At 39.9% G+C, this 14,301-nt stretch overlaps 1 protein-coding gene across 1 annotated transcript; it reads right to left on the reverse strand.

Annotated features, from left to right (window-relative positions):
• Window positions 1–1,094: 1,094 nt before the first annotated feature.
• Window positions 1,095–11,917, reverse strand: LOC145991644 (uncharacterized). Its single transcript, XM_083127708.1, has 2 exons — window positions 11,834–11,917; window positions 1,095–4,160 (listed from the first exon to the last, which is right to left on the reverse strand). The coding sequence occupies exons 1-2, from the start codon at window positions 11,843–11,845 to the stop codon at window positions 1,413–1,415; spliced, it is 2,760 nt and encodes a 919-aa protein (XP_082983834.1). The 5' UTR covers window positions 11,846–11,917; the 3' UTR covers window positions 1,095–1,412.
• Between the last annotated feature and the right edge of the window lie 2,384 nt (window positions 11,918–14,301).

Here is a 14,301-nt window from a genome sequence, read left to right on the forward strand (position 1 = left end):
ATTTTAATTACTTGTATTACTGAATTCTTATTGCCTAATTTTCGTGAGGATATTTTTACTTTGTTAGGAAATATACGGTACTTCTTTGTTGATTTCGACAATTAATATATAAATGGATAATATTCCACTTTTTGTGATAACGCTGTAAATTTGAAGATATCATTACATGCAATGAGAGAGATGAAGTGGTTGTTGAGAAAAACTTAACAACAGCCAGGGCACATGCGAGTTATAGGAAGAAAGTAAGGAAAGTAACAAACACATTTCACATGCATAAGGTTAATGTATGCTTGAGACGCAGATTTTTTTTCATGGTTCAGCATTTGGAAAAGCATCACTTAAATTAATATCTTACTTTTCGGTAAGTGCCGGGAAGACATTTTGTGTTATTTCATTTGACCACTGATTTTGTGGTCAGTAGGAGAGACAGTTGCAATGCTAGACCTAAACCCAATTGGAATGTCAGAAGAAATGCATGGGACATTTTCTGGGAGGCACCTCCATTTAATATACCACTAAACAGTACAATTATTTGTATTTGTATGTATTTTACTGGGTAAATTTATGCTATTAATCAATATTTAAAGCTATCTAAGATATCTAAAATAATTATTTCGCAATATCGATCCATTCCTTGAAATTTATTCTGGAATTACCAAAGCAAGTTTGACATGATTCTGTAACTCCTATTTCAAAGAAACATCAAACAGTTTGCTCTTTTACATATACTCAGTGTAAAACGAACACATATTTTACATACTTACTTATTTTGCATATGTTTTAATCTTCAAACTACCTTCAGTTATGAAATATAAAACTTAACTTATAAATACCGACATCACGTTATTAATAAAAGTAATTTTCTTTTTCTAGCCACACAATTTGGAGCACGAGTAATGACACAATTAACAGAATCTATTTACTTATGATAGTAAAATAATATTTATTGCATAAATTTTATTCTCATTAATAAAGCCATTGAAGATAGGCAATAACCACAAATTAGTCCGAATAAATATAATTGAGGTTAAAATTTTTTCGTGCCTTGCATATACAGTACATATATCTAATTTGCTCATAACGTTATTCAAATTTGCAGTGAACAATATGAATATGTACTTGTTTTGTCCATCACAGTCTTTCCTACCTTTCCTATCTTATGCGTCACATGCATGCTTCATCTATTTGAAGAGCACTTTATAGGTTGACACTGTGTACTTGTAGTTAAATGTCTTAAATATGGACGAACTCTTATTAGACATGTAAATGTTATTTTCTTTTCATATATTCTGTACCTTGATGACGATTAAAGAAATATGACTAACATCTAACCTAAACACTAATGTTAACAGAATTGTTCGAATTGGGAGAATTCTGTTAATCATCATGAAAGCAACTTTACCGAAAGTTGTTCACTTAACCACCGTTTGCTGCCATGGAGTCCAATCAAGCCACCGAGGTCTTCCTTCGAAGTGACTGGGTCCAAGACTCGTGTGCTTCCAATTGAACTTCGTGCCCGTGCTGGTCGTCTCACTTCCATTTGGACCACCACCACTATATTCACGTACTCTGTATCCAATGTTGCCTTTCTTTTTATCCGTATCACCTTCTCCTTCCCTGTCGTTGTGACTGGTATCAGCATTCCTCCTTTCGTCGTGATATGTTCCTCCATCTCTGCTTTCACTCTCATAGTATGGAGGTCTGTACCGATGATGTGGTTCGTCAGTGTCTTCTTCTTTGTGTCCATGGTCATTTCCTCTGTGATGTTCATGGTATCCACTTCTTCGGGGGCTACCTTCTTTAATATATTTTCCACTGCTTTCTTCTCCGTTCTCGAAATCCCTCGGGCCTTTCTTTATTGCATAGTGGTCACTAGTATCTTTACCGTGAGTATGACTGTCACCAGGACCTTTTCTGCCTTCGGAATGAACATAGCTACTTCCTCTATTGCTGTTTCTGTAATGATTCTGGCTTCCACTCCCGTCACCTCTACGATCTCCGTGATGCTCACTGGATTTATCACCGTGATCGAAGTACCCGTGGATTCCTCCGTCTTCGTGCCTATTCCTGGACGTATCGTGATTCTTACTGGCTTCATTTCTAAACTGGTTATTCTCATGATTTATGCTTCCAGAATTTGCATAAGTGGATGGATGATTATATTTTCCTTCATGTGTTCTACTGCCATCTTTGCCAAAATGAGCATTGCCGTTTCTCGGAGATTGGGTACTGTAAGGCGCATGGCCACCATAGTGTGGGTTTGAATTTGGTTGTCTGTTATGCTCGTGATGTGACCCTCTACCACTATGTTCATCAGGATGTCCTTTACTCCTGGTTTCATCGTTATGATGTGCACGATTGTAATTGTGTTTACTACCTACGGGCCTCTTCGGTTCTTCTGTATACTGAGAGTACTGATTTTGGGCTCCATTTCTCCGAGAACTTTCTCCAAAAGTCGCTGCTGAGGAATGTTTGTGATTATCTCTTCTGGGTTCATTCTCATAATTTTTTGTGGATCCATGGTCGTGGACATGGTGATATTTTGGACTTGTGTCGCTGTGAAATTTAGCGGGGCCCCTATCGTTTTCTTTGTGTTTTACTTTATCATGCTCATCATTTCCCCTTGTACTTGGATGGAACCTATCATGACCGTGATGATAGTGCTCTTGACTTTTTCTTCCATCATTGAATTTATTGTTCGGCCTCCCTCTAGGTTCGTGGTGAGTATCCGGTCTATCCCTAGTTGTTTCAGCTTCATGTGGGTGATGTTTGTGAGTGTGAGCATTGGAACCACTATCGTGATCTCTGTCATCATGGTGACCATGTTTCCAGCCAGAACTAGCTCGATCAGGGATGTATGTACCTTCTCGCCTATCTTCAGTTCTTTCATCGTCACCATGATCTTCTCTATTGTGATATTTTGGTGCACTTTCTCCTCTGTGCCCATGGCTACTCGAAGCATAATCCTTGTTGTCGTCCGCATAATCTTTTCCTTTGAAGGATCCATAGTTCCAGTTGAAACCTCGGTGGTAAGGTAAATCACTCCTTTCATTGTTTGGACCATCCCCATTACGTGCAGATTCCTCTGCTAACTCCTCTCTGTGGTTACTTTGTCGTATTCCATCGCTTCGTGGATTATCTAAGTCTTCTTCCTTCGGCTTGAAGTATGTTCTTACAGCATCCTTACCTTGCCTGAGTCTTGTATTTCCTCTCGTTCCATCATCTTTTGGAGATTTATTTTCAGCAGGATTTGTTTCGTAATGAAATGCGTTTCCATGGATATGAATATTTGGCTGAGATCTAGTACCATAATATCCACTACCTCCCAAATTGGTCCTGTCACTATGTCTCTGTGTTCCTAAATTCCCATTAGGTTTTTGTACATAGGGTCCACCGTTTTTAGTTTCGTGGTAGTTAGCGCGACCTGTAGCTTCTGTCTTATAGTCATTTTGGTTCCTCCTTCCATTATGATTTTTACTGCTTGATTTTTGCGGCGTGTACTTTCCTTTAACGCCTCTATTTCGATATGTACTTTCTACATTATCACTGTTTGTCTTCTCGTCGTTAACAGTTGTTTTACTTTCATGACGCCCAGGGTAAGTTTCTCCTGAATTTGCGTGATCTGCCTGGTTTCCATAAAATCTCTGATTACCAACATATCCGTGCAGATGAGTGCCAACTCCCCTTTGACTATTATCACTACCTGGATTGTTCACATCATAGATGTTCACCCATTTGGCTTCACTTTTGTCTTCGTCTTTTTCACGTCCTCCGAATTTCTTATAATCGGGCTTACCTTTAAACTCATGCCCAAAGGTGTACTTCAGATCACCATTTTCATCTCGTTGCCCAACTGGATTGTTATCATTTGTGCTACCAGCCCCATATCTTTGTTTACCTCCCTTTGTCGGACGGTGACTACCCGGGTCTATCTTACGCGGGACGAAGGTTTCAGTGCGAGACCCAGGAGGAGAACTGGTGCTCCCTCGCCCAGTTCCAGTGAAATGAACTGGACCGTTGCTGATTCCTCTGTTGCCATTCTCTGGTCGAATTGCGTTATCCTTTCTGCCGTAGCCTCGTGATCTACTTCCTTGCGCATACGAACTGTAGTTTCCGTGTGCATTGTGTATCAATATGGCAGACAGTAGAATGAACTGGGTCTGAAACAAGACAAAAAACATTTTAGTAGTTATGAGTCTAATATAAGCACAGAGATTAAACAAGCGATCTGCTACTTACAATGGAAGCAATGATTCAGAAGCACTTGCATTAGGGATCAAGAAGTAGGGTGGTTGAGAATTACCTGGGGGCATTTGGTATATAAATTTGATACTGTAGTGACCATGACTTAACATTAGAGTGGCTAGTTTTATATTCTTCAAAAGAGCAACCCCCTTTTCTTCTAATGCCCTACGTGTATGAAGAAACTTGTAAAATATGAATATAACAGCCTTTCTTAACGAATGCAATTTCTTGTGCAATCTGTATAGGAACAGCAGATTTGGAGATGAGATGCATATTATGCATATTTATAATTGTATAAAGGTAGGCAAGTCAACAATGTAACCATTTTTTTTTCACATGACACACACAATATGTGCCTCCACCGGGTTCGATACGCGATGGAGGCACATAGCGGTTCGAATCCCACTCTAAACTGTAGGTTCAGTCCCGATTAGCGTTTCTGTGCAGGAAATCGACTTAGAAACAAACTAACAATATATATAATGTAATTACAGTTTATTCTAATATTATTTGAGCAATGTTCGGTAGTAGCAGGTAATATTTAGGCTTTTTAGACTGAAACTTGGATTAAAGGTTCGCGCATAGCCAAATGGTTACCGCCTTCTCTTTTTCGGCGCGAACGGTCCTGGTTTCGATCTCCGATGGCAACCCCAAAAATTTCGGTGTTGACCCATCATTGTGAGGAAAATTAGGGAGAAAAGAAGTAGCGGACATAGGTCTCGAAAGCCAGAAAATGGCGGCGATGGGACTTTGTGCGCATATCACGCGCCACCAGAGGCGTGGCGTGCATGTAACCGGTGTTACCGCAGGTAACAGCAAAATGTAAAGAAATTGAAAAGTTTTTTCTCAATAAAATAACAACATTGTTAAATAAGTTAATCGACAGCGTTGCAGTTGAGTGCATATTGCAGAGGAAAGCAGGGCGGGGAAAGACTTGGAGCCAAGTGTGCAAGGGGGTTATTCATATGCCTGTTTAGGAGTCCTGTTGCCGCTGCGGCCTACCGGATCAGCAAGTGTTGTCACATTGGATTTCCAGAAAAGAGCTAAATCCCGCCTAAAACGGGGATACTGATTCTCTGAAGCAACAAGAGCTAGACTGCAAAACCAAAGCTGGATTTAACTACAACTGAGACCGTTTAGTAATAGACGAAAAGATATTGATGCGATTCGTGATTTGGACAAACCTTGCTCCAAAAAAAAGTAAGTTGGCAACAGTAGTACGTATACAACTGGACTTCCTCCCACCACCGCTGGAGGAGGGGAAATCTGTCGTCTGCTCAACGCAGAAACGTCAAACTGACCCGAATGTGTGGTTTTTCTTCCCCTTTCCACCTCTTTGCAAAGAAACAGAGATGGTTGACAAGGCTCGACTATTATTCACTGGATTTTGGCAGTAACTCTCTCATGAGTGGTAGTTCTTTCTAGGAGTGATTGTGGCTAAATAAATCATTGAGCGGGGAAAAAAAGATCAAAGGCATGTTTTTTTTGGGGGGGGGTAGGGTGGAGATGATAACGTCTGATGGCCGGTAACACTTTTGAAAAAGTCACCCCACGCCACTGCGCGCCACCCAAGCAAAAAGCCACTCGGCAGGTCCAGGCCCTTAGAGGGTTGTTGCGCCGTTGGGTTCAGTTGTAGTTCAGAAAATTAGATTGATGTGCGCTAGGTGTGATTCGAATTTCATGAAATTTCATCGAATTTCCTTTCCAGGCGACTTGATGGAAGAGACGATACTCCGTGATCACCTCCTCTCTTGGGCACGGTGTGGCGAGTATATTTTTTTCCGTTACATTTTCTGTAATGAAGATTATCGTTGTCATTTAAGTTTACTTCTAAAGTTTTTTAGACCAGAATACAGTTCGTTCATTTTGCTTCAGGCCGAGATAGCGCTTGACTGCAGACGACACGGCATGACGCGTAAGTTGGCATTTTCGACTTGTGACGTCCCGCTTATATTTACGCACATATCTTTAGCATGCAGACAATTATATATATATCGCCTAACGAGTATTAACCTGCGTTATAAGAGTTGTTCAAAGTGGTTGCCAACTGCATTCAGACATTCCCCGCATCTTTTGATGAAATTTTGATTGACATATTTATTCTGTTTGCAAGTTGTTTTCTTGCCATTGTTAACCGGGCAGGACCCGCGCTGGGTAAAAAATACCCTGAAGATAATTGCTTCTTAAGTCCGAATATTAATTGTTTCAAAGCATGTAAATAATAATACCTTCAAAGAATAACCTAATTTTATTAAGTTTGAACATTTTTATTTCATTGCGCAAAGATCAAGTTGAGAAAATATGAGAAAGCAAAGACGCTAACTTAAACAATCCCCACACTATAGTTGAACTGAAAGACAATATACGAACAGAACTTACAAGAATTACGGAAGAGGAACTTTTATGTGCCAATCAAAATTTCATCAAAAGATGCTGGGAATGTGTGAATGCAGTTGGCAACCACTTTGAACAACTCTTATAACACTGCTTAATACTCGTTATGCAATATGACTATAATTGTCTGCATGCTAAAGACATGTGCGTATATATAAGCGGGACGTCACGGGTCGAAAAGGTCGGTATCCGCGCCATGCCTCGCCGTCTGCAGACACACGCTATATCGGCCCAGAGTAAAAATGAACGCACTGTATATATGTGTTGTCCAGTTGCACGTGTACTTTAATTTGTCACTCAATGTGACAATAAGGAGGATGTAATAAAGGAGAGAGTACATAATCGACAAATATATCATTTCTATAGAATGACCAGTGCATGTAAACTGACGCGATAGTACCTTGGAGCTTTCTATGATGAACAATGAAATGATTTCTTCGTTAGTTGCACGTATCTCAAGCAATTAATGATTTTCTGATGTTATTTATCTGCAGTTAATAATGTGGCGGATGGTCTTGAGAAAATTACAAGAATTATCAATTAATTATCCAGCATAAGCCATATTTATTTTACAATATTGACGTTATTAAGTAACTAATGTAATGTACGAGTATGTGATGTTTGAGTGAACGTTTTATTTATCAGATAAGAGGGCATCGCTCTTTAGAAAGAATGTCTGCTAAGATTTAGAAATTATCACTGCCTTGAGTCTTTTAATCCAGAGCTGAGTTTCGCTCCCTTTTTCCAGAATTCCAGTCAAAATATTGTTGGGGTTAAACATGTATTGTAATTTCACAAATATCTATTGAGCCCCATCCAACTTTCACCGTAAAGAACGTGATAAAAATACAATAGATTGAAATAATCATATGTCAACTGTGGTTCATGGACGTCCGCAGGATTTTTAAGGAAGGCAAGCAAACTATTTCTTTTCCGGGGGCAAAGGAGGCATATTTTTTTCCCCACAATAGTGATGTCCACTCAAAAAAACACTGCTTCAGTCTGATATTATCATGTTCCTTCAACGCCCTTGTAATAATTTACATATGACATTATGTGTGAAATATATAATTTTTAGATGGACATTCATATTCCAGGGGAGGGGGCGTGCAACCTCTTGCCCCCATTCCGGAAGATTATGCTGTGGTTACCTTCATGTAATGAACTTCTCTTGGACATGTACACTCGCCTCACTTAGTACTCCGGCAGTTTGTTTCTTCATACAGCTGAATTGCAGAAGATCCAATTAAACCTACAAGTGTATCAATATACGCTGTATAAAACACACTGTGTTACTAACTTCGTTGTAAGTACAACAATTTTAAAATGCATAAAATGCACGAATGCAGAGATGTGGATGAATCAGTTGCGACAAACATTTGTCTAAATCGCGTTTGGCCTAAACTGTTGCTCTTCCCACGATTGAAGAACGTTGACCTTTTCGCAGCAAGCAGGCGGTGTTGTCTCCATTTGGGAATGCAAAAAATGTGCACAGAACACAGGGGCACGCCAGAAAAATTTGACCGGGTGAGCAGGAGCTATATATGGATATATTAGGGTGGGCAGGTATAGTAGATATTACATGAGCTTCAAAAACATATTCTTCCTCCCTCTCTCTTTTTCTCTCTCTCTCTCTCTCTCTCTGTCGCCCTCTCTCTTTTTCTGGCTACCAATTTTCTTCGAATTTCTTTCCCTTTTCCGCCCGTGTCTCATTTAGTTATTTCTGGCATTCTTTCTCTTCCCGTGTTACCCCCCCCCCCTAAAAAAGAAACTTTCTCTCGCTCCATTCTTTAGATCCGAACCTCATTCTCTATATTTCTCACTCACTTCGTCGAATCTCCCAATTTCGAACATGAAAGTGTTTGTGCCTATCTCTGGGGCGGAGTGGTTATCACAACGCACTTCGACGCCAGGGGTTACGGATTCGAATCCAGGACTCGGCATGGATGTTCTTCATCATACCATCACTCATCATCAGCTTCGCGATTTACCAAAAGTGGCAGAAAAGCAAAGAAAAATAAACCAAATCAGATAAGACAACAATGTTTTAACAGACCTTTTTAACTTTTTGAGTAGAGATGGACTCTTCCACTGTCTGCGAGGAAGCTTTTAGTTCATTCTTACTTTTTAATGTGTTGTGTTTGTCTTGTGCAGGTCCTTTTACAACCTTGCACTTTTCATTTAAGGGCATATTTCCCCGTATACATCAAAGGGTGCAAAATGGCCTAATGTGCCGACGCATCCAACAATTTTAATTCAATCTATCAATCAATCAATTGAAATATAATCGCCTAAATGTAGTGTATGAGTGCTCTCTAAGAATAAGAAGAGTAATAAATATAGTAGTTTTGGAATGACTATGTCATATTAAATCTTGAACCACCCAACAAATAGCTAAACCTAGGCACCTAGCAAAGTAATTCAGTCATTCAAAACACTAGGCTACCGAAAACATGCTGCCGATTGAAGTTATATCTGTACCATATTCCAACATTTTCATTGTGTGATGGTGGCAGTGGATACTTGTTAAAGAAATGATAGGAATGTCAGTCAAAATTATCAATGTTTCCTATTGTTTTCCAATGCAGAAAACCTTTGTAATGTCCTCAACGCGAGAGAACGTTTTCGTCTATTTGTTTGCTTGTGGTTTATTTCTGTCATCTCTTGATTGATAATGCACTGACCACGAAAGTATTATACCAAGGTATTAACTGCATGACAATTCTGTTGTATGTTGTAAGTGCACTGAAAATACTTTCTGCTTTCTGAGAATAAAATTAAGAATGTTGAAAAGAAAGCTAGAACTAATTTCATTTTGCAAGTTTTAAGCATCATGACATATGCTACGATTTTCATAACTTTAGTTGCGTATTTGCCTCAAAGAACAGTTCAGTGTGGAATGTGTGATCATTTCTATAATCAACAACAAGAAAAATATTTATGAATTCAAATCAGAATATACATATTTATTGAAACATATGTTTCTAAAGCATATAGGTATTTTCACCACCTTTCGCGCCGACCCTGACAGAATATAACAAGAACTGCCACGGTCCCGGGTTCGAATCCCGCCTGGGCATGCGTGTTTGTGAATGGTCCTTTCATAAATTTCAATTCACGATCACTCATTCTAATCTTAGCGATTAGCTAAAGTGGCATAAAATCGAAATAAAATTAACCAAATCAATCAATCAATCAATCAATCAAGAACTGCCACGACAACTGCACGAAACGAATCTCTTAAAAAATACGTTAAAAAGTAAGGTTGAAACTAGGTGTGTATAGTCCTATATATAGAGATAACCTAATCGGGACTGAACCTACAGTTTAAAGTGAAATTCACACCACACAACTATGTGCCTCTACCGGATACATGACCCGAAACACCTCTATTACAAGGCGTCACCATGGGGGGAGACGGATATACATATTTTGAAAATCGCGACATATTAAAATAGCAGTTTTAAAATAAACAGAAAGAGAGGAAGAAGCAAAAAGCAAAGGAGTGAGACAAGTAACACATATGAAAGTGAGTAAGGGAGGGAGAGAGAGAAAGAGAGAGAGAGAGAGAGAGTAAGAGTAAGAAAAAGGAAGGAAAATACTTATGAGGAGTAGCAAAGAGAGAAATTAAGAAATAAATAAAGGAACCGAGTGAGATTAAAGGAGAAAAACGAACCAGAAAAGAGAAAAGAAAGACAACAGAAATAATCACAGAGAAAAAGAACAAATTGAAGAATAACGTACTTCAGGTGCGTCAAGTGACACAACACGTTGTCAGCAATTACTAAGGTAATCTGTGAGCTGAGTTAGAAATTCGCCACGAGTGTTGAATCTACGTATTTCGTAATTTGTGAATCAGGTAACTATGATGACTAACAGTATCGAAAGCTTTGGTCAGGTCAAAGTACAATACGTCTATTTGTAAATTGTTTGAAATACATTTTATTGCAAGTGAAAGAAAGACATACAAGTTCATTGCACGGGAGCTACCAGAAAGAAAACCAGTTCATTTGCGATTAAGTGCGACAAAAAGAATTGCAGACTAAAATTGGTAAACGCTGTAAGTGCCACAATAATTCAAACACTGTTTTCCACGTTAAACTGTGAAATTTGCCATGCTCTATAATGTGGTAAACGTGAAAAGTGACTGGTAGCCGTCTAAGTAGTTCAAACGGCGTGTAAAAAGGCACTAGTGTGAACGTTCTTACGAGCTGATGTGCGGAACGATGCGATTTCCCAACACTTTCGCTTTTGGCACATACAACGTTTACCACCTTTAGTCCTCAATTTCTACAGCCTGTATCTGTTTATTTGTCACAAATAATGGACAAAGGAGAGAGTAAAGGAAATTGGTCTGTTGAAAGAATCTATTTTTTTTTATGCTTTATGTATTTACCTGCTTTTGTAAATGTGGCTACTGTTTGATTGATTGATTGATTTAGTTTATTTTACTTCGCGTTTTGTGCCTCTTGGCTAATTTGCGAAGATGGTGATGAATGATGAAATGATGAAATTGATGAATGGACATTCACAAACAACCAAGCCCGACCGGGATTCGAACCCGGGACCCTTGGCGTCGCAGCGCGATGTGCTAACCACTCGGCCACAGGGTCGGGCAGGCTACTGTTTGAGATTGATTTTTTTTTTACTACGCTTTTCTGCCACTTTTTGCCTAATCGCGAAGATAAGGATGAGTGATGATACAAAAAACACCTATGGCCAGACAGGGATTCGAATCCAAGATATATATATCGAATCTCGACCTGGGCATGGGTGTTCATTGTGAGTGTTCCTTCATGAATTTCATCATATCAGTTACTCATCCTCATCCTCATCCTCACCGTCGCGATTGGCCAATAGAGTCACAAAAAACGACGCTAAACAAATAAGATCAAGTGAAAGGTATTTTCATTTTTCTATGTATCCTTATATTGTAATTGGAGCAAAAGCGTTGTTGCTAAGTGGTAAGTGAGTAAATAAGTAAATCCTTGTGCTGCACGGTGCAGTTTCTTATCATGTCGCTTCGATATCAAGATATTCCGAATTTGAGTTCCAATAGGAACACAGTTCAGTAATTCGTGTGACACTTTATACTTCAGGCTGCGTCCAGTCTACGTAAAACAGACACAAAATATACTTTTTTCTTGGCCTTGCTATCCACAATAACACCGTTGTCTACAATACAGCTACTCACCAGGAACCACATCTTTGGCGGAAAATCTCGGTTATCCACAAGCACAGTTCCCAGACATTGCAGCTTCCTATCGGACGTGGAGTAGCAAGAAGATGAACAACGCCATTAAACCTTCTTGCAGAGAAAACATCTCTTTTATTGCCAATGAAGAGGAACCTCGATCACGTCCGACGGTCACAGACGGAAGGAGCCGATTCATTGTTATCCAGGACCTCGGAGAATGGGAGAAAGCAGCCTGGGACACTCCGAAGGGGTTTGCGGCGACAGCGACTTCTAGTGGTGCGTAACTCTAGCCGCGATGGAGAAAGGAGCCTTTTTTTCTGCCGTTCGGAGGAAAAGACGAGATGATTCGATCTGCCCATTCGATGCAGTTGCCTCGGGTTGACCTCTGATGGGATTGACCACCGAGATGGTTTGGCTGGAAACTTTTTGCGGTTCTTCTTCTTCTCTTGGTATCCTGTGGGCACCTTCCGTTCCCATCGCCAGAAATCGAGAGTCATCCGTTGAGATGGAAAGGGAGATTAATTCCGATGCTCATGTTTCCTGATGTTGATTTAAAATTGCGTATAATAACATTACCTCAAAGCAAGGCTAGTTTCTGCAGGACGTGTTGATGAGGACATCAAGTGACGAAGTACCAATTGCTCACATCGGTGTGAGAGCATAAGTGTTCGACTTTCGATCTCGCCAATGAAGTTTCTGGGTTCGAGTCTCGGTCAGGGCATGGCCGATCTTTGTGAGTGTCTCTTCATCAACTTCATCTAGTTATCACCATTAGCCAAAAATGGAAGATTGATTCGTAGATTGCAATTCTGAGTCCACTTTATGCGCTAATCTGAACTGGACCGGCATTTTAAAGTGGGATCCGAACCACTATGTCCCTTCATCGTGTATCGAAGCTGGGAACCATTGATTACAAGGCGACGACGTTACCACTACGTCATCGGGGAGGCCCCAAAAAAAAGCGACATGAAATAACAAAAATAACAACCAACCTCACGCGTTTCTTTGCAATTTTGTTCTTTAAGTCCTTTTCCCTAAGGCTACACGATGATGTCGACGATGAATTAATGTCTGACTTAGATTCTCTTGGCTTGTAACTAAAAACTGTGAACTTTTCTTAGATGCTCAAAAAATGTAGGTGCCCACTCCAAAAGTTTATATTTCTTATTCTAACAATGATTTTTGAGCCTTTACCTAACCGTCTTGACAATAGACATTTGGAATGGTTAACAGAAAGAACATTATGCTGCTTCATGTAAACTAAAAGATAACAGAAGTAGAGGAGAGGCAGCCAGCCCCTCAAGTGACATCCTCTCACACCAGAACACGTTGGAAATTGTAATCTTGCAGGCCACGGAGGATCTGTCGCTTTTGGCGAGTTGTACGTTTTGTACTTAGGTGTACTTAGTGCGAGATGTGGCGAATTTCATATTCAGGTATATTATATATACTTTCCTGTAAATAAGTTGGTGCAGTAAGATAATTTTTAATGAAGGTACACTCTTTTAACTTCTCAGCCTTGTTGCCTGTCGTTTCCTGTAAAAAGAAAAATATAAGAGATGACGCACCCAAAAATCTTAATTTCAATCATTGAATTGATTATTAACGCGTAACTTCATGCCAACCACAACCTGAAGCTCCTAATAGCAGAGGCGTGGCGTGCATGTAGCCGCTGTTACCGCAGGTAACACCAAAATATAAAGAATTGAAGAACCCGTCTTAAAATATTATTACGTACATAAACTGGTAATATTGTCGTAAAGTAAACATTGCAAACTGCCATTTTTTCTGACACCGGCAAAAGCGAAGAGGAGGACTGATCCGGTATCCTCCACAGGCAACATGAGGAAGGACCCTGAGCCCACGCAAGGAAGACTTCGCGTTGCGGCAAAGACTGTTATGGCGGGAGGAGGAGGCGGGCTGTTTAGCCGGCGCAGTTGCCGGTGATGCTTACAGGAAACATACCAGTGTTGCCATATTCAATTGACAGAAAAGAGCTAAGTCGCCTAATCGGGTCTATCTTACTCTGAAGGTGTCCAGTCACACTGGGGAACGATGGCGCAGTGTTAGTAGCGTCGCCGCCTTATAATCAAGGGATTCCGGTTTCGATACCCGGTGGAGGCACAAGTGGTGCGGATCCAACTTTAAACTGTTCCGATTAGCATTACTGTTCATGAAGTGGACTTAAATCGCCAAATCAAAATTTTAAAAAATCAAATCACACTGGGGCAAAAGCAAACTACCAAGTGATATTTTGTATTTACACTAAATATCAGCGATTATGAAAGTCCTCTTTGTCCTTCTTCGACATCATGGGCGAGAAGGAGAGGAGAGGGATGGGTATGGTCAAGGGGTCCGCTATCCTTCTAAAAATGTCAACCTAAAATTCTATATTTCACACATATAATATTATTTCGGTTACAGGAATTTGTGATAATTGTTGATAATACTGATTGACATTGACA

This window comes from Lepisma saccharinum, chromosome 1 (genome assembly GCF_977018435.1).
Source record: "Lepisma saccharinum chromosome 1, izLepSacc3.1, whole genome shotgun sequence".
NCBI classification, from domain to species: Eukaryota; Metazoa; Arthropoda; class Insecta; order Zygentoma; family Lepismatidae; genus Lepisma; species Lepisma saccharinum.